The sequence below is a fragment of the Chrysemys picta genome, chromosome 9 (assembly GCF_011386835.1).
Source record: "Chrysemys picta bellii isolate R12L10 chromosome 9, ASM1138683v2, whole genome shotgun sequence".
Taxonomy (NCBI): Eukaryota; Metazoa; Chordata; order Testudines; family Emydidae; genus Chrysemys; species Chrysemys picta.
This window is the reverse complement of record NC_088799.1, coordinates 92226910-92246959: the sequence shown is the minus strand read 5'-3', so window position 1 is coordinate 92246959 and position 20050 is coordinate 92226910. Positions and strand designations below refer to the sequence as shown.

Below are 20050 nucleotides of genomic sequence, written 5' to 3'. Positions count from 1 at the left end.
TCGCTGCATTTCTCTTCTCTGGCTAAGATTCATTCAGACCGAAGCGTCAAACGTACAAGGTTTGAGTTTGGCTAAAATCTGCACTTCACGAATCAAAGGCTGCAAGAATGGGACTTTATGCACACAACCCATTTCATCTAAGTTTTCCATGCACAAGAATTGCAGGATTAATTAGTCAACAAAGTAGTGACCATTAGGCCAGATAGTCTTAAATGCTGGCCATGAGAAACTGAGGGCTAACACGACGCTTCAGACATCTAGAACAAATTTTTAGAAATCACCAATATTTAAAGGTCAACATGTCAACCTACTTTTGAAGTTCAAGCAGCCATATAGGAAGAGTACAGGCTTCAGGCCTTTCAGCAACTCAGATCAATATATATTGTCAAATTTATACACATTTTTCCACATCTAGTAGGTACTCTTTAATAGTTTAAATGCATATGTATAAATTTAAGCAATAGTTTCTAGAGAAAGATCTCCACAGGTTTTATTGACCACAATATAAAAAAGTTCACATTCAAAAACTAAATATTGAACCAAGAGAAGAGATCTGATTTTTGCTTGCTGTTCTCAGTAAGCATTCTGTACTGAACATAAGTTTATCTTTTAATCTAATTAAATTTGTCAGGCTGTTAAAGGAAGAAAATACTGAAACCATTTCAAACAAAACAGAAGATGAAATTAGCTATACATATACAAAAAGTGAACAGGTCTGTCAGGCAGTTTTTTCTTCCTCACGTTTAATCATGCTCAAGACTTCTGCCTTTTTTTTTTTTTTTTTTTTATTAAACAGTCCTCTTGCAGTTTGATTTTCAGTGCTCCTTCTAAGCCTTTATAAAGAAATAATTCCCAGGCAAACTGCTAATGTTCTTGCAGAGTTTAAATGGATTACATTTATATTACAGCTGTTACAAAGCTCAAGATAGCCACAGAACCAATACTCAGGAACCAAATAACTATTAGCACTTCCTTCTCCACTTATACATTGCTTCCAAGATTTAAATTTCCATCAAGGGATAAAAAGCAGGATTGGACTTTTTTAAAAGCAGTTCAAAGATCTAAAATTTTAACAGTTTGGCTTCTTTCTGTATCTCCGATGTCAGTCCTACAAAGACCAGATGGGTTGACAAATCGCAGTAGTAACTAACATCCATGTTGCAAAACTTAAATATTCTTTTCAACCACAAACCCATAAATTAGACTGACACCATGGGCAAGTACGTGATGAGAATGACATTGCATTTTATAAGTGAAGACCAAAATCATTGACAAAAAAACGCTGGTGCTGAAAAAAAGTTGTTTGTTCAAATGTGAGAACTGAAATCTATGAAGGGACAGAAGTATTTAACTTTTTACATTCTGTTATGCCTTTTGTTCTTGGAGCTATTTTCCCTTCAGCTCAGATACACAATCTCAAAGTGTAAATAAGCACCTCAGAAAAAAGAAATTATCTAGAGCCTTATTTTCTGAGGTGCGGAGCACTCGGCCTCTGATGGACTGGTTTTACAAGACAGAGATAAGAAAGTCAAAACATTTAGTTGCATGAGATAAAGAAATGAAGACTGTTCAGTTTGGTGACCAAAGAACCACACAGTTATAACTGAATAACCAATAATGTAAGATTTTACTTTAGTTGCAGGATGCTAAAAACTACAAATTATTAAAGCACCATTTTGGTACCTTTTGGAAGCCACTTTTTCCTCCACCCTTCTTGACTACCATCATCAAATTACACAATGAGGAGCTGAACTCTCCAGGTGATGGTGAACCACCACCACCACCAGGCCAAAATAGTTCTGGAAACTATTCATCCAAGTTGATGAAAACTGGAACTATTTAACCATTAAGTTTAAATTTAGGTTTACACTTTATTTCATATAGGACCACTCACACACCAGGATAGAAATGCTATTTCTTTTCCTCTCATTTTGTACTGTAAAATATTAATGAAGAATTATATTGGCTAACATTTAAATTGATGACTCATTCTGCTCTTCATTTTTTAAAAAAAATTGTCAGATTTTGTCTAGGAGGGACCTATTTTAATTAATCCATTTTGTAATAATTTTAATTTTGTATTTTCTTTTTCCAATTCATAATTTTAAACAAATGTCAGACTCACTTTAAGGCACATTTAAAGTGATATATCCTCATTATGACAAATGGGGATATACACATCCTTATATACAGAGGTGAGAACTTAAATTAAAGCTTGGAGGCTAGTACAACACATCTTGTTTTAGTATTCTAGTATTTTCAAACAAAAAACTAATGTTTTGAATGATATCCAGTTTAAAACCATTATGAAAATAAGTGAAGGATTTACCAAATGACAAACAGATAAAAATAGGAATTCCTTTCGGTGAAGTTTCCCATTTCATAGGAATTCTGCTACTGCACATAATCACTATAGCAAGGTCTTCCTCAAACAATTTAAGATTTAGATTTAGGAATTTATTATTTAGAAAAATTAACTAACTTGCCGTTCTGGTAAGTCAGGGTGACAAACTGCTTTGGGGTTCACACTAACATTTACTCTACTCTGAAGTTGGTAATAAGTGACTCAAAAGAGTTGCATCTCATCAAAATGAGGGTCACCTCTTGCAATAAAAACTAAGAATTTTACACTTTGAAGAGCAGACTTGCTGAGACAGAAAAATAAAGTGACACTTTCACGCTCCCCAAAATTGAGATATTGCACCCTTCTTACAATTAATTTCAGCGTTTCAACGCTCTATGTGGCAACCAATGTGCAATTTTCTTTAGATAAAGATGCATATTTCAAAGCCACTGTAGAAAATAAAGGTTGTACTGAACTGCAGTAGATACCTATATGGATTACGTGAAATGTTTCATGATGAATTTGTGAACTTCTGCCACAAGGGTTCAATAATTGGCCCTGAAATTAGCAGTATTAACAGCAATACAATTTCAGCTATCCTCCATCTCAGAAACTTGTTAACAGAAAACATAAGGATTATTTGGTTTGAGTTACACTTAACACTACAAACAAGATTTACTATTAGAGTTTATGGGATTGTTTTTGTATTTTACTATTGCAACTGTGTATAATAGACAAGTAATAATAATAAAAAAAAGCTCACTGCCCAGGACAAGTTACCAGTATATTCAAATGACAAGACAGAAATGACAGATATTTGAATTTTAAAACAGACAATTAAGATATTTCTCATTGCCACTGAAGACAGTGGGCAATCAAACTTGTTAGTGACTTCTGAAGAATCAACTGAGTAGGAGAGTTTACATTTACTATTTTGACTGTGGGCCTCTCTCTTATTGAAGCCCTTTCATTTGGCACATGGCATTATACATACTTAAAGGAATAAATACCTACTAGACATTTCAGATCTCCAATATATTTTGCATCAATTCACAGGTGGTCCATGTTCTGGAGTTTGTAGTCAGAACAGTAATACACCTATCTCATTTACTATCAAACAAATATTTCCAAAGATGCTACAGTCTAAACGTATGTCGTCACATACATGTATGGAAGTTTTTACTTTTGATCTTCCACTGAAATGTGATCTCAACTGTAGTATCATTGTTAACATTTTCTTTGTCCCCAGATTTTTTCTCTTTAATTTAACTTTTGCAGAAAACAATAAAATTCTACTGTCAGGACTAATTTAAGGCCCAATCATGCAAACATTTGCATTGGTGGATAGTCACATGGAGTTGATAGGACTACTCACATGTGTAAAAAGTTATTCATGAGCAGAGTTAGGTCCCAATCCTGAAAATGCACACGTCAGGACTCCTGTTTTCTGAGGCCACATTAAATTGACAGCAAGAGAGAAACTCATTATCTCCAGAGTGAACCAGTCTAAATGATATTCATGAAGCACCAACATAAATCAGAAAGGTCACCTTTCTGAATTCAGAACTGGGTCATTCTAGTCACCTCTTTCACCTCTAATAGTTGCATTTGAATGAACGCAGCAATTTTTTTCCAAAACAAAAGATGAACCCAACAACAAACATTTCCATAATAAAGTCAGGAATTCATTTACTAATTGTCAAGAATAAAATCATCTCAATTTGAGTTTCCAGGTGCAGAAGTAAAAACTAAAAGGTGTGTCTTGTTCTCCTCAGCAACACTTATTCAAAAGGCTATACAACAAAACCAGTACTCTGTGAGTTAGATTAGCAATGATACAACACCTCATAAAAAAGTTCAGTCACCTTAAACTATCCTGCAAGTGGTAAATAAACTAGCAGCATACAGTTAAAACACAATGCTGCATCAATAATTAGGTTCTCTTGCCAACAACAGCATATAGTTATTCTTACATATGGTTTTGGCCACAAAGAAATATCTAGCAAGTTTGGCATCAGTTGTTTGCACTTTGGTTTCCAGTAACACTTTTTAAGACTTTTTTTTATGAATGGTATCCTATGACTGAACCATAGATATTAGTGTAATGTATGAGATTTTCATTTTTTAGGGTTGTTTTTTTTCTTAACATCAAGAAAGAGGATGTACTGATTAACCATTAATAACATAAATAAAACTATCAAAGGAACCAAAAAACTAATCATTCAAATATTGAGGAGCAAGATAACCTTTTAGAGACTAAGTTTTACATCTTAAAGAACAGCCAATTCCTCCTAGAAAAAATTCTACTTTTGAAAATGACCATTTTCTACTACATTTTGTTACTAGCTGACATTTGCATTACAGTTTTTTGTGGTGAGAAGTTGCTTCTGCTTATTACTTCCCAATGACTTCATAATTCTTTAAGTGAAATCATAACCATAATTTCCAAAAAATCCAATTTAATTTCATGAAGTATTAGGATTTGATATGGTGAGGGGCAAGAACAGAGTAACTTATAGAACTAAGATCCTGTTTTCATGAAAACAAACCTCCTAATAAGAAATAAGGGAACCCACAGAACAAGATAAAGGTGTGATTTCCTATTTAGAAACAGTTTTTTTTCAAATTTTGCTATCAGTATCAGTGTGTCTAAGCGAGTACCAACCTATTTAACAGAACAATCCATTGCAGTTAGCTTCTTGAAACCAAATATCATACAAACCTAATTCAGTGGCTTATTTTTTAGACAGTATCTTCTCAGCAGCTTGTTAAAGTCACTGTGAAATTGTCTGTTGCAGTCTCAATCTTAGACAAAATTGTTAGTCTTAAAGAGTTAGCTCACTCTAATAAATTATAAATGTTCAAATTATTAAAATTACACTCAATAGAGGGTTCTGTTTGATACATTGTTAGCTCTGTCCTAATCAAAATTTTGGTCAAGAAACGTATGTAAACAAAGATAATACACTTAAGGCTTAGAAAGAACACTGATAAATTCATCCCTGTCACATTAAAACATCCACATCTCCTTCATGGTCCTCCTCAGTCACTTTTAAAGAGAGCACTTCTTCATTAAGAAACAATCCGCTCAGTCTTTCCTTACGAGCCTGTCTCTGCTCTTTCAGCTGTCTCTTGCGTAAAGCCTTTTGCTGGAGCTTCCGTTGCTTAGAACGTTTCTGTCAAAATAAAGACAAATGGCAAAATGAGTTCTTGTATATCTAGACTACTGGAATAAATGGTCCTTTATTAGAAACATTAAAGGTGGATTTTAGTGAACATAAAACTGCTCTGAGAAGTGACTAAAAAAAAGGCACCCTTACTCAGATCTATTCCATGTGTTTATTCAAAAATCATACTTAATTTTGTCACTAAAATGAGCAACTTTTTACTGTTTAGCCATGCAGAGCTAATGCAACTAAGAGTGAACAAAATGCAAATTCTATTCCATGTTGTGCATTGTCGAAACTTTTAAGTATCTATCAGTTATATTTGTGCAAGCTCACTGGAAGGTAAAACTGAGCCTTTGAGATGAAGAACCTTAACTATAAGTGATGAATCACGAGACCAAGAGAAATCAGCTTGTCTTAAAGCCCAGACTGAGTTTGCAAAATTGGAAGAAATATACACACAAAATGAAAATCATTGAGACACAGATGCCATAATGTTACTTTTAAAGAATCACTTCTCAGTGTACAACCATGCTTGCATGGGCAAGTAACCTATGAGAAATACGTTGAAAAAACAAAAAGAAATTAGGAAATCAGACAAGTTCTATCACAAAGATCAAGATATTCTTTAATATTCATGTATTGTGCTCTGAAAGATTAAATTGATCTTTAATCATTTCAAAGAAAGAACACATGCTTTTACCATTAAAAAAGTCAAGCTGATTTAGCAGCTCTTTAAATGTTCAAACAAAAAAATCAAACTAGTTTAAACCCTACCACATAGACACGTCTCAAAATAATTCTTCACTTGCCAAAAAAAAAGTGATGCCAAGCAATATAAGAACACCTTTAGACACTTTACTAGCGTGTCATGGGGCAACGAGTCAAATCATTTCCTTGGGTCCTGCAACTATCAATGATACTTGTTCTTTCAGTAAAAATATGACAATCAATTCACGTAAGTGTCTTTAACAAACAATTGATGTGCACACTCACTCACTCTCTCTCACACACACACACACACACACACACACACACACACACACACACACGTAATTAGAAGTTTTACTTTTGAATCCCGGATTCTCTCTGCAGCACTGGTGGATAAGTTACTATCACTGTGCGCTCGACTCATGTTGGCACTGGAATTTGAAGCAGAGTTGCCAACACTGGAACTGCTGCTGCTTGCTGAGCTGACCATACTGGCACTGCTACTGCTGGCACTTGCACCGCTCACGCCACTGGTGCTTGCGCAACTGTAGCTGCTTCTCTTCCAGCTTTCCCTTGCAGATCGTTGTCGAGGACCGTGCTCCTTGATATAGTTTCTCACCTTTAGAACAAAAGCATTAAAAAGGATAAAAGCTTGATTGGTACTGCACTGTTTTGTGACAGCATATTTCATGGAAAAGCTGTATGTTTTATGTTTATTACAGCTAAGTTCTGGGGGAAAAAACTAAACCAAGAACAGTCTAAAACAGGGATTCAGTTAGCCAGTTAAAACTCTTATTATTGTAATGACACTATTAACATCTTCACTTCGGCTTTCTTATAATAGACTTAATTAGCTAGAGAATTACTTGCCTGACCTTTTTACATTTCTTCCCCTTTCTATTTAATGTATTACAAAAATGATACCACCATGTAGAGGTCAGCCATAGTAGTAAAAAGACAACTAACATTTGTTTAAGCAAATTATGTTTTATAAACTTATTGTACTACATAGACATATCCAGTAGTAACCCTCAGAAGAGTAGATTCTTACCCCTATTAGGGGTTTTTAAGTGTTCTGAAATATGAAATGGGCATGAATCTATGAGGGACCTGAATGCTCTCAATTTCGACTGAATTCAATAAAAGCTGAGGGTGCTTGCCATCATGCCAAAACTGGCCTGCAAAATAGGTTCAGCAATAATATAAGTGGAGGGAAAACAAAGCTTATGATAAAGATGAAGCTATGCGGTACTATCCACCTCATCAAATGACACTAAGGGTTGGCTGAATAGCTACTCTGCACTCGCAGTGAAGAGTTATTTTTGCTCTATTTTCTATAAGGCCAATAATCCTCTTGCTTCAATAAGTTTTTTCCCCGCAAAAAATATTCATATAGAAAGCTGCCAAATCAATCAGAAGAATTACATCATCTCTCATGAGAATTCGAGTTTTGTAAGAACAAGAAATCCAAACACAAGAAAAAGGGTAAGCTACTTCCAAAGTAATGATCTAGCCTTTAATCAATTGCTACTCAATATGTGCCTTTGGATTTTTTTAAGTTTAGTTTTTGCAAGCAAATTAAGGCCCCAATCCTGTAAACGCTTATGTAGGTGTATAAGTATAGTCACACAACCAGTACCTTCACTTTGGGACTACTAATGTGAGTGAAGTTACACACCAGAGGAAGTATTTTCAGGATTGAGGCCTAAATCTTGAAAGTTACTCAGCGAGTATTTTGTCTGAAACTGTTTCATATGCCAGAAATAACTTACCACTTCAGTCACCTTTATGTAATTAATGTGTTTCATATAAGGTCCAAGATCACATACTGATATGAAACTGTTGAAGAAAGCCAAAGTTCAACAACATACTGTGTGTTCCATCCTGCCCACTGGTACTCCGTGAACATGGAAAAAAAATTAGTCACAACCCAATAGATGATTTTCCAAGACATGTATCGAGACATACCACATGTCAGAGGGCAATGGTATCTCCAATTCAAGAAACACATACAAAAATTTTAACCTACCTGTTTCAATTTTTCATCTGTGAGACAGTTTAATTCAATAATAAACTCGCTATCTGTAGGCGAGATCTGAGCAGTGGGATCAATAATTTTAATAATATCAAGTTGCTCTCGAAGACCCATCTCAGTACTGACTTTCCGACTCAGGTATTCAATATATTCAACCTAATAAAAACAAAACGTACAGTTATTAAAAACTGCTAGCTCTTAATATGAGTCAAAGCAGAAGTAAAAGGAAGGAACCAGTACCATGTGGGATCAAAGAAATGCTCTCAAATGTTGCATTTCCTATGATTCTTGACTCAACCTAGTTGAGTATCATCTAAAATAAAAATTCAGAATGAAAAGTAAAAGTTAACCATCTCTATATGAACACTTGACAAGGAATTTCATCTCTCACTTCAATAGCCGTGTACAACTGTTCAAAATCATGCTTACATTGCTGTAACCAATAGAACTTTTATTAAACTAACAATTTAATTGAGTCTTAATTATTCTGTACATCTATACTGGTTCTCTCCAATACAAATGAAAACAAAGCTTACCTGTTCATCATTTGTCATTGCGCTCCACGGGAGTTCATCAAGATTCCTATGCTTGTTTTTCTTTTTTGGAAGCAAGCACGGAGAGCTTGGAATACTAGGTATGACATCAGAAAGTACATCACTCCCACTTGCAATGTCACTGCCAGGCAACTTGTAGGTGTGCAAAGAAAAAAAAGAAACAGAACAAAATCTCAAAATATGCTAGGTAGGAGTAGAAAAATAGTCAGACCAATACTATTAACCATGCAAAATATGCTGTCAAATGGGCAAAGGATCAGTTCTTAATCCAATCAAACAAACAATTGCCCAGCAATGATTTACAACTCCAAAGCACAAAAGTTAATTTCATGACCCATCTGCAGTAGTGAAGTGTAGCAAACTCAAACTATGCAGCTTTCTACTTCACGATTTCCCTTTTCAATTTGCGTTCAGGGAAATGGCAGAATTATGCAGCATTTCACTCTTCCCTATCCATTAACATGCTATGCTAGTATATTCTATTCCTGGGGGAATTCTGCACCACTGCGCATGAGAGGTAAATCACTGTGGGGAAGAGGGCAGGACTGGGGAAGACCCAGCTGGTGGCTCCTATCCTTGCACTGGGCTCAGCTGCTAGTCCCAGCTGGACTGGGGAGGATTGGACTTCCTCTTCCCCTGCACAGCATCCGGGAATGGGTCAGACCCACCCCCTGATTTCTCCCCCAGCTGTAGGAAGCTCTGCAAACTCCCCCGCACTTCCTGCACCCATGGCTCTTCAGCTGCAGGGAGAAGGATCCCTGTGCAGGGAGCTGCTCCCCCATTCACCCAACCCCCGTGCATCCAGACCTTCCCGCTGAGCCTTACTCCCCTGCACTCAGAATCCCTTCCTGATAAGCCCCACTTCCCCTGCACCTGGACCATGCCAACAAGCCACCCACACCCCGATCCTCACCTCACCAAGCCCCAACCAGTTGCACCTGGATGCCCACCCCACCAGGGCCGGCTCCAGGTTTTCTGCCGCCCCAAGTGGCGCAAAAAAAAAAAGCAAGCCGCAGCAGCGCGATCGCGTCGCTCCACTCTTCAGTGGCAATTCGGCGCCAGGTCCTTCGCTCTGAGAGGCAACTTGTAGGGACCCGCTGCCAAACTGCCGCCAAAGACCCAGACATGCCGCCCCAATAGCAGCCGGAGTGCCGCCCCAAGCACCTGCTTTTTTAGCTGGTGCCTGGAGCTGGCCCTGCACCCCACTGAGCCCCACTCCCCCAGCATCTGGATGCCTCACTGAGCCCCCCACACCCAGACCCACCCCCCGTGCTGAGCCCCAAACACCTTCACTTGGACCCCCCACAAAGTCCCATTACTGTTGCACCCAGAACCCCCCAACAAGCCCCTGAGCATCCAGATCTCCCACTGAGCCGCCCGCACCCAGATGGTCCCACACAGAACCCTCTCAACCCACACCTGGATCCCCCCCACACTAAGATCCTGCTTTGCTGAGCCTGCCTGCTCACACCTGGCACGAAGGGGCAGGGCCCTGGGCGGTTTCTTGGGCAGACCCGGTCCTTGTGCTGTGTCAGGGTTGGGTGCAGCTTCACCACTGAGTCCATATCCTGGAGGGGAGCTGCACTGTGATCTCCCACCTCTGTTCAGCCAGTGGCCTGTGCTCCCTAATGCCATAGTGGAGCCTCCCCATTTGACAAATAAAATTTGCAAAATTTTAAAATATTGTGTGCAGAATTTTTAATTTTTTGGCGCAGAATGCCCTCAGGAGTAATGTTCTCTATTGACGCATCATTCTCTGCCAAGCATCATCCAACAGGAATGGTCATTGTGAATGGAAATCAAGTGAACCTATTTGCCTAAGCTCTGTTAGAGTCAAACTTTTTACACCAGAAGGAATTTAAAAAAAAAATAATTAGCCAAATACAAGCTGGTTAAGCCGGCACTATTGGAGCAGTGCTAGAGCAGCTGGCTATGAACACACTGCCTTCTCTGATGGAGTTCTGTCCAATTTCACTCAGTGAGGTTTTACATGAGCTGCCGCCAACTACATCAATCTGGAGCCTGGCCACGTGGCTAATGAATTCTAATGAGAAGGGTTTTAGTCCTTCATTGAGGATTGTTAATGCTTCCCATTGTGAAGCCAGGGTGCCAGCTATACTTAAATAGCATATGAAGAAGCGCCTGCTCAGAAAATCACCACTAGTCAATTATTGGACAGTCTCTTACTCACCAATTTTAAGGAAGCTCAGTGACAGAGTGGTACTAAAGCAACTTCAGACAAATATTGAGGTTGAGGGTGCCCTCAACTAATGCCAGATTTCAGAGGTGGGGACAGGCCAAACTCAACTACAATGGAAGCAATGCGGATGGCTAAGGAGAAGTATCTGGGCAGAACTAGCAAAGGTGAAAAGACCACCTTCCATTTGTGTGGGTGTAGGTGCAACCTTTGCCAACAGTTTGCAGTCTGGATTTTATCACTACACCTGAGGTCTCAGCTATTACCTGTAGGACATACTATCTTTTTTCGTGTATGGCTGGCCTGGAGGTTGTGATCATAGTTTTCTGAGGCATCCCCAAACCAGTGATCCATGTTTATTACCTCCAGACTGCATTACTGCAACATATGCTACTTGGGTCTAGCCTTGAAAAGTCCCTAAAAGCTTCAGTTAGTGCAGGATGCAGCACAAACCTTTTGTCCGCAATGGCTACTTACTCACTTCTGTGCTGAGTACCATTCAAGAGGATATTTATAATCTGGAACTTCTCTCTCCTCCATCACATGAGTAACTCTGTCAATATATGTAGCTTAAACTTCCCATGGCAGGGCAAAGTGCTCCTTCTAGAAGTCCACCACAGCCAGAGTTTAACATGCTTCAGGGCAGTACAATACTTATCTGTTTGGTCAAATTTCTGAGAATGTTTTATTTAGTTTATCAATAGGAAGTGGAGGAACGGGGTTTAATTGCTGACCTTTACATTGAAAAGCTGGTATTTTATAATAACTAGTTTCTTTTATAAAATAAGGTGCTCAGATGCTTAGAGAAGGGAAGCAACACATTTATAAATTAATTTTAAAATGGTTATTGCAATTGGTTTAAATTGATTTTATGGATTTAAGTTTACTTTGATTAGATTTTGGTTTTCAAAATTGCATGTGTTATATACATACCAATTCCTGGAACATGCAGAATTTGAGTTTTTCACATTTAAAAAAAAGTGTTAATACATAAATGTTTTGGAGGTTTATTTTAAGAAGATGGACTTTTTTGTTCATTCCTATTAACATAAATAACACTTTTAAAAAAGACTATTCAAAAGTTTAAAAATAAAACTCAAATGATAGTACATTGTTACTTAAACCCAGGAGGCCCTAATGTTGCAGAAATACTATTATTGTCATTTAAGGATGGTAATTCATTGTTTTAGATCCTGCAAAGATGAACGTATGCACATATAAAAAATGGTAGCTTTAAATTGCAATGGGATGCCCTAAAATAAAGGTATTTATTAAATTTTTGGGTAAAATTATTCAGTTTACTATCTTTTGTTTATCGAGCCACGATTCTAATTATGGAGGTTATTTATTAAAAATAAGACATTCTGAACCATACAGTTCTAATTACCTGCACGTTTGTGTACCCAGGGAACCCATAATTAACCTGTCATAATTACAGGTGTTTAATAGAAGTTATATAATTGGGAATATTTTCCATTGTAAAATAAACAAACATTCAATTCCAAAAGTATGGTTTGAGAAGATTGGAAACCTATTTATTTGTACTCTACACAGTAACTACACAAGAAACCTGCATCATGTTTTTTTTCTTGTAAGCAACAGTTGAATAATAACTAGCTTCATTTGTACAACTGACATTAATTTCTGATCCACTTCAAGTGTAAATGTGACAACTGAATTACTCACTTACGGAATTTGCTGTGTAAGGTGGTAAAAGCAATGAAAAATCTTTTCCAAAGCTCTACAAGTCCAGTCAAGTAGGTCTCTTCTAGCAAATGCTTACAGAAAAAAAATGTCCAGTAACTACTCAAAAGGAAAGCTGCCAGCTAATCAACTAACCAGAAAACTCTCTTTTAAAATTACAATCCCACTGTGTCCACCTGGTAATTAATATTTCACATCTCAATGAGGAACTAAGTCATCCGGGTAATTTTCTGAGGTATTTCTATAAGCTGCATTATAAAACTGCAATTGGAATTCTTTTTGTATAAGGGATACAGTTGGAAATTGGGATTCTAAAGCTGCAGTAAGAAACATGAAGTTACTTTTAGCGAATGCTAGCCTACACAATGTCATTTACAGTTTCTCTTTTGCAGAATATCTGTAACATTCCTAATTCATCATGGAATGCTTAAATTGGGGTGGAAGGGGGTTAAATCACATTTGGAACAGACAGTATATTTCTATGGCCACAGAGTATTACATACACTGTATGATATGACTAAAGTCCATGAAAGATAAAGGGAACATTATGCTTTTAATTGATGATTACACTTATCCTAGAACAGCATGCGCCATATATTTTAATTGTAGTTAAATAATCAAATCTAAACCTGTAACAGAAAGAACGTCTGCACGTTCCACAGGTGAAAGACTGCTATATGCAAACACAAAAACAAAATTGTGAAGATACTAGATTAGAATCTGATGTCAGATCGAATTGCACGTAACAGACTGGGAGGAAAGTGCCAAGGTAGCACAAAGCTCATCTTTGCACTCTTCCCATCCTTGGACCACAGAGCACACGGCTGGTCCGCAGTGATTACTAACGACCCCACAGACCCAAAAATCACAAATGGGAATTAAGAACACAGCGGCAACCCAGCCACACCGGAATGCCAATGCAAGGTATACACAGCAGATTCCAATACATGTGCAGATGCCCCACACCAAAGGATTGGGCCTCAGAGATGCAAGATATGCTGATAACTAAAAATGAACGTGACCATAACATGCAACAGCCCTATTTCAGAAGCTGGTCAGGTCTCGTCATCAAAATTCTATACGGGAACTTTGTAATAAAATGGTCTATCAAAACATTTCCTTTACTGCTGAATCTCAGTATAGGCACTGGGAGTTTATCGTGCCATCAAAGAGCCTCAGACATTTACTTCTGAGTCAAAACTGCAAACAGCAGCTAGTAGATCCCACTTCATCTGCTGTGTTGACCATAGAAATAGTTTACCTGCCACTCAAACTCGCTGTCTGACCAATCCCAGTATGTGCTAATAGAAGAGGAGACATCACTGCAGACACTCCCCTCTGGGAACAGATCAAAAGATGTGAATTCCTGGTCATCCAATAGAGAGTAGCAGTCATCCTGATCACCAACTGAAACTGATGAAAACAGCTCCTCACTGCATTCTGAGCTGGCTACACTTGTTCCACAAGAAGTCAAGTTCCACCTGCAAAGCATACCAAGCAAATTAACAGCAGTACACACACTCACCGAAAAAATGCTTTGTCCTTTGAAGATGTACATTACAATATTCATACCTTTGTATCAGTTGTTACATGTGGATTTTGCTGGAAATAAGTTAATTCATCTAATAAGCTGCATTTAAATAGATATTAAGGGTCTAATTTACGCACACAAAATCAAGAAAAATTCAAAGGATGAATACTCGGACACAAAGACTCTGGTGAATTTTTTTATTACACATAGAGAGCCATAATTTCCTCATATTTATGAGTCTCAGATTTCTAATTAAATGTAGTTTTGAAAAATTATTTCCAGTTTGTTTAAACCTCCATTAAAAGTATTCCCATAATAGGCATGACAAAATTAAAGGTACCAACACTAGATGAGGGAGGGAGGATGGTCTTGTTTTAAAAGACAGAACAGGGAGTCAGCAAGCATAACTCTCTCTCATGTGAGTAGATCCCATGAAGTTAGTGCTTGCCAGGGAAACATCTGGGACTCATTTACTCAATATTTTGGGCTCTGTTCTCAAAGCCAAAAAAGACATAGGATACAGAGCTTTTAATTCTAAAGACGACACAGAAAAACAGAAAGCGATACACATGAAAAAAATCCAATACCTCAGTCAATACTAATTAAAAAGAATTATGTTATCCACAGCTTCATTATTACAAATTAGTTAATTGTGCTAAACTGGAAAGTCTGTCTGTTCCCACGGAAAGCCGTGGAACAGGTTTTCACTCTGCTGACCTACTCACATGAAGTTTAGCAAGGTCAGAAAATTTGTTTCAGCATCTCAATTATTTTTCACCAATATGATGAGCAGAGACTTGACTATGTTTCACAATTGGACAGCATTCTGGCCCAATTCCAGAAGAGTTTGGAAAATTCAAAGGTTTCCAGAATTCACTGTACAAAGCCATACAAGCTACGTTTAACCTTTGAAGTTTTATTCGTTTGACATATTGATTACTATTGGAATATCCCTTTAATCACAGACTGAAGAGCAACACCTTCTGATGTGGGAAGCATGTCCCTCAGCACCTTTACTTGATTTACACATATGCTTGCTTGTCAACACTTATGTTTCTTGGATGGCATCTGCACATTCCAATAGGCCAAATATTTGCCCTAAATCTTTAATGAATGAAGACGGGTGGCCTAAATAATACTGTAATTGCCATTTCCTACAGGAAGTTCATGGTCTGTAAAAGCCATTGCTAGCCTCCTTACACTTGATCAGACACAAACACCAAAACAGTTCAAAAACTTGATGAAAGAAAAAGTGGTGTCGGGCTGCTGAACATAGTACACCTAAGTACATGAGAAATGAGGATTGCATTATATTTACTTGAAAATTCAAAAGATACAGAGCACTTGCAGACACTATGGAAGTGAGTAGACTATTCCAAAAGATGACAAGGACAAAGTGAATTAAAAAAAATAATGAAGACAAGCTATACACTTTCCTAAAAAAATGAGGAACTAGCTCAAGGTGCAGAACACTGACTAGTTAACTGACAGAGGCTTGGTTACACATGCTCAGAAACTTGAATGACAGGTATGTTATAAGGAGGAACATTTAAAAATAGCCTACACATACATTTACAAGCTTGTCACTCACATCGATCCAAAGATTGATCAGAAATACATGAACCTATTGTTTAGGTCACATGCAGGCTTTATAGAAGTAAAGTGCAAAAGCCCAGAGGGAGAAAATGTAATTGAATTCACACTGAGAAATGAAAGCACACTTATTTGATCATGTTTGTATTAGAATGATGGATAGCAATGCTATGATTAAGGGCCTGTCAGCTTTTCCACTGTCAACCATCTTTCTAAGGCTATATCTACACTGCAACCCGTACAACGGCACAGTTTTGCCGCTGCAGCCCGCCATTGTAAGGTTCGCTGTGTGGCTGCTCTTTATCACTAGGAACGAGACAAAATAAAACCACCTCCAATGAGGGGCGGCAGTTTCGTCAACGGCTGACGAAGCACCCACGGGCACTTTTCATCACTAAAACTTTTGTCATTCGGGGGATGTTTTTTCACACCCCCGAGCGACAAAAGTTTTAGCAACAAAAGTGCCAGCATAGACAAAGCCTAAGTTAACTTATTTTAATGTAAATTGAGCTGGAAGTTGGTATGTTACTTCTCAGTCTAAATTCAAACTTTGCAAAGTACCTGTCATATTTACATTAAATAATTAAAAAATATTAAAGTGTGGGGGAGTTAGATGCACGTGTAATGCAAAAACATTTTTAAGTCTAAACTGAGAATCATCAAAACTATCTTGAATTCACATCTAAGGCCCAGATCTGAACGTTGTTGCAACTTTAGCGTGATTGATTATTGACATACAAAAAATCATTTCTGGATACACACATATAAGATCTGCTTCTTGGGTAGACAAAATTATTTTTTCATTTTGGGAACTGATTTGTTTGTATTTTGTAGTAAACAGAAGTGGTAGTTTTTAGCAAAACTAGTTGAGCACTTTTGGAAGTTACACCTCACCAATGCCATAAGACTCGATTTGCACCAGAAAAATCAAACAGTTCTTAACCGAAATGTGAAGACTGCACTAGTTCAAGCAGAAACATTTAGATCCATCCACTCTAGCCATTCTGACTCATGTTCTGAATCTTTGTAGGTTTGCTTTGTGCCCACACTAGTGCTGTTCTAAATTGTTTCAGCTGCAACACCCTCCAAGTTCCTATCCCACAGTTCCCAAACACAATGATTTCTAGAAGATTCAAAAAGGCCACAAACGCACCATAGGATAGTTATCTGAACCATTTTAATACCAGCCATAATGTCTTTAAACTAATTAGCCCTGCAGAAGCAAGCCTAATCCAAACGGTATTTGGCATGTATGTGGGCTGGCTGTGTTTTACAAGCATGCTGGGATTGGGGTGGAGAAAAAGCAAATAGTTACTAGCATAGTAAAAAGCGACAAAGAGTCCTGTACTCTGTTTTACAGATCCGGACTAACAGGGCTACCCCTCTGATACTTAGCATAGTAAGGTTTTTTTAGCTTAGTGAAGGCTTACAGGAGATGCTACTATATCACTGTGACTGGGCAGTAATACAGGGATTTGCAAATTTCTTGGGGGTGGGCGAGGAGGGAACTAAGCCACAGAAAGGCCTTATCTACATTAGGGAAACGGGTGCTATTTCCCAACCCAGCTAGCTCAATTTAAACTAGCTCAACTCTTGCCTAAACTCTCATTCTACCTACCAAAATGGTCAGCTACTCTCTGGCGATGGAGGGGTTTCAATGAACCTGAGCAGACTGCACTAACTCTACTGGGGGGGAACCACCTTTACTCCTACTGGCAGATTCAGGAAAACAACTCGGTCGGGGACAACCCCATCCACCCAAGAGGCAGGGAGAGAGCTGAGCACTTACTGCCTGTGCCAGGCACAGCCAGGGGGTGAGGGCAGGGCAAGCACCACAAAGAGCCGGGGGCTCGCTCCCCACGCAGGGGAACAGCTCCCCGCCCCGTGGCCGGGCTGCCTAGAGGGGGACCCCTGGGGCGCCGCCCCCCCGGCCCCGCACCTGCTGGAGTGGAAGCGGCGCAGCGGGTCGGTGCGGTGGCAGGACGAGAGCTGGCAGCCGAAGTCGCTGACATCCAGGCAGCCCTCCTCGCTCAGGCTGGCGGCCCGCGGCGGGGGCTGGTGGCAGAGCAGCGGGCAGGGCTCGTCCGGGGCCAGGAACTTCTCGTACAACGCCTCGCTCATGGCGCCGCGGGCAGGGCGGGGGGCCCGGGCGGCGGCTCTGGCTCGGGCTCGCCCGGCCTCAAGCACCTGCTGCTCTCGCGGGCCCACGGCGCCACCATGGACGGAGGCCCGGCCGGGGGAGCGCGGGGCCGCGGGCTCTGCGAGCTGCTCACACACACTGCAGCCGGGCCGCGGGAGCCGCCATTACAGGCCGGCCGGTGCCAGGCTTCAATCAGCTCAGAGCGGGAGCCAGCCGCTTCCGGCTCCGGGAAGAGATAGGGAGGCTGCGCCCCCTGCTGCGACGGAGGGGAACTACGGCCTAAGCCGCCAGTGATCAGAGCCCAGACCCGTCAACAACACCGCTGGAGAGAGACACACAGTATCCAACACCACTAGACACATATCCAGCAACACACACACACAACTTATACCCAGGAGCAACCCCAGCCATGCACACAGCCCAGACCCAGCATACACCAGCCACACACATACACCATACCCAGGAACACCCCCTGTCACACACACATACCCCATCCCCAGCAACACACATACACACACAACTTATACCCAGGAGCAACCCCAGCCATGCACACAGTCCAGACCCAGCATACACCAGCCACACACATACACCATACCCAGGAACACCCCCGTCACACACACATATCCCATCCCCAGCAACACACACACACCTTACACCCAGGAGCAACCTCAGCCATTCACACAGCCCGTACCCAGCAATACACCCAGCATACACCAGCCACACACACCATACCCAGGAACATCCCCATGTCACACACACATACCCCATCCCCAGCAACACACACACACAACTTATACCCAGGAGCAACCCCAGCCATGCACACAGCCCAGACCCAGCATACACCAGCCACACACACACACCATACCCAGGAACACCCCCGTCACACACACATACCCTATCCCCAGCAACACACACACAACTTATACCCAGGAGCAACCTCAGCCATTCATACAGCCCGTACCTAGCAATACACCCAGCATACACCAGGAACATTCCCTGTCACACACACAAATCCCATCCCCGGCAACACACACACACAACTTATACCCAGGAGCAACCCCAGCCATGCACACAGCCCAGACCCAGCATACACCAGCCACTCACACACACCATACCCAGGAACACCCCCTGCAACACACACAAACCCCATCCCCAGCAACACACACACACAAAACTTATACCCAGGAGCAACCTCAGCCATTCACACAGCCAGTACCCAGCAATACACCCAGCATACACCAGCCACACACACCATACACAGGAACACCCCCTGTCACACACACATACCCCATCCCCAGCAACACACACACACACACCATACCCAGGAACACCCCCTGCCACACACACAAATCCCATCCCCGGCAACACACACACACAACTTATACCCAGGAGCAACCCCAGCCATGCACACAGCCCAGACCCAGCATACACCAGCCACACACACACCATACCCAGCATACACCAGCCGTGCGCACACACCATCCCAGCCACACATCCAATATACACCACACTCAGCAACACCCCCTACACACACAGCTGTACACATCCCATATGCAGCACCCACCAGAGCCAGCCACATACACATCCAACATACCCAGCAGCATATAACTGCATTATACACATAATTCAACATACCACACCCCGAAACACAAACCCCACACACAATAACAGCTACGTCTGAGGGGAGAGCCGAGTCACAAACATAGATGAGAAGAGGAATTGAATTAATAGTTATTTGACAGCTACATGTGTTAATGTCTAGTTCTGTGAGTTTGATCCTGTATCTATTTTTCTGCGTCTCTTTCCCCTTCTTTTTACTCTTTTGTATTTCTTTCTTTCTCCTCCGCACCCTCAGGAGCATAGGGTGTCTACCAGTTTCTGCCATTGATTTCAGTCTCATGCTGATGTTCAGGCTTTTTTCATGTTGATGGATTTGGCTTCTTTCTCTGTTCTTCTGCATCAGGTTTCTCTAGGGCGCCTTCTTTTTCTCATTTGTATTTGCCTCCTTTCTCTTTCTCTCTTCTATATTTTCCCTTCCCTAAAATCCCAGTAAAGCTAACAGGGAAAGCCCAGG

At 40.3% G+C, this 20050-nt stretch overlaps 1 protein-coding gene across 1 annotated transcript; it reads right to left on the bottom strand.

The window, feature by feature from the left end:
- Positions 1-2102: 2102 nt before the first annotated feature.
- FAM199X (family with sequence similarity 199, X-linked) lies at positions 2103-18132 on the bottom strand. The gene is made up of 6 exons (XM_005298971.5): positions 17776-18132; positions 13974-14193; positions 8794-8943; positions 8252-8413; positions 6581-6841; positions 2103-5520 (listed from the first exon to the last, which is right to left on the bottom strand). The coding sequence occupies exons 1-6, from the start codon at positions 17955-17957 to the stop codon at positions 5350-5352; spliced, it is 1146 nt and encodes a 381-aa protein (XP_005299028.1). The 5' UTR covers positions 17958-18132; the 3' UTR covers positions 2103-5349.
- Positions 18133-20050: the final 1918 nt, after the last annotated feature.

What these genes read in the sequence shown, in the direction of transcription:
- FAM199X (XM_005298971.5), bottom strand. Translation starts at nt 17,957, where the DNA reads ATGAGCGAGGCGTTGTACGAGAAGTTCCTGGCCCCGGACGAGCCCTGC. An exon ending in ACAGCGAGTTTGAGTGGCAG is followed by an intron (nt 8,944 to 13,973) that starts GTAAACTATTTC and finishes CACACCTACAAG; the next exon opens with TTGCCTGGCAGTGACATTGC. An exon ending in AGAGAATCCGGGATTCAAAA is followed by an intron (nt 5,521 to 6,580) that starts GTAAAACTTCTA and finishes TTATTTTGACAG; the next exon opens with AAACGTTCTAAGCAACGGAA.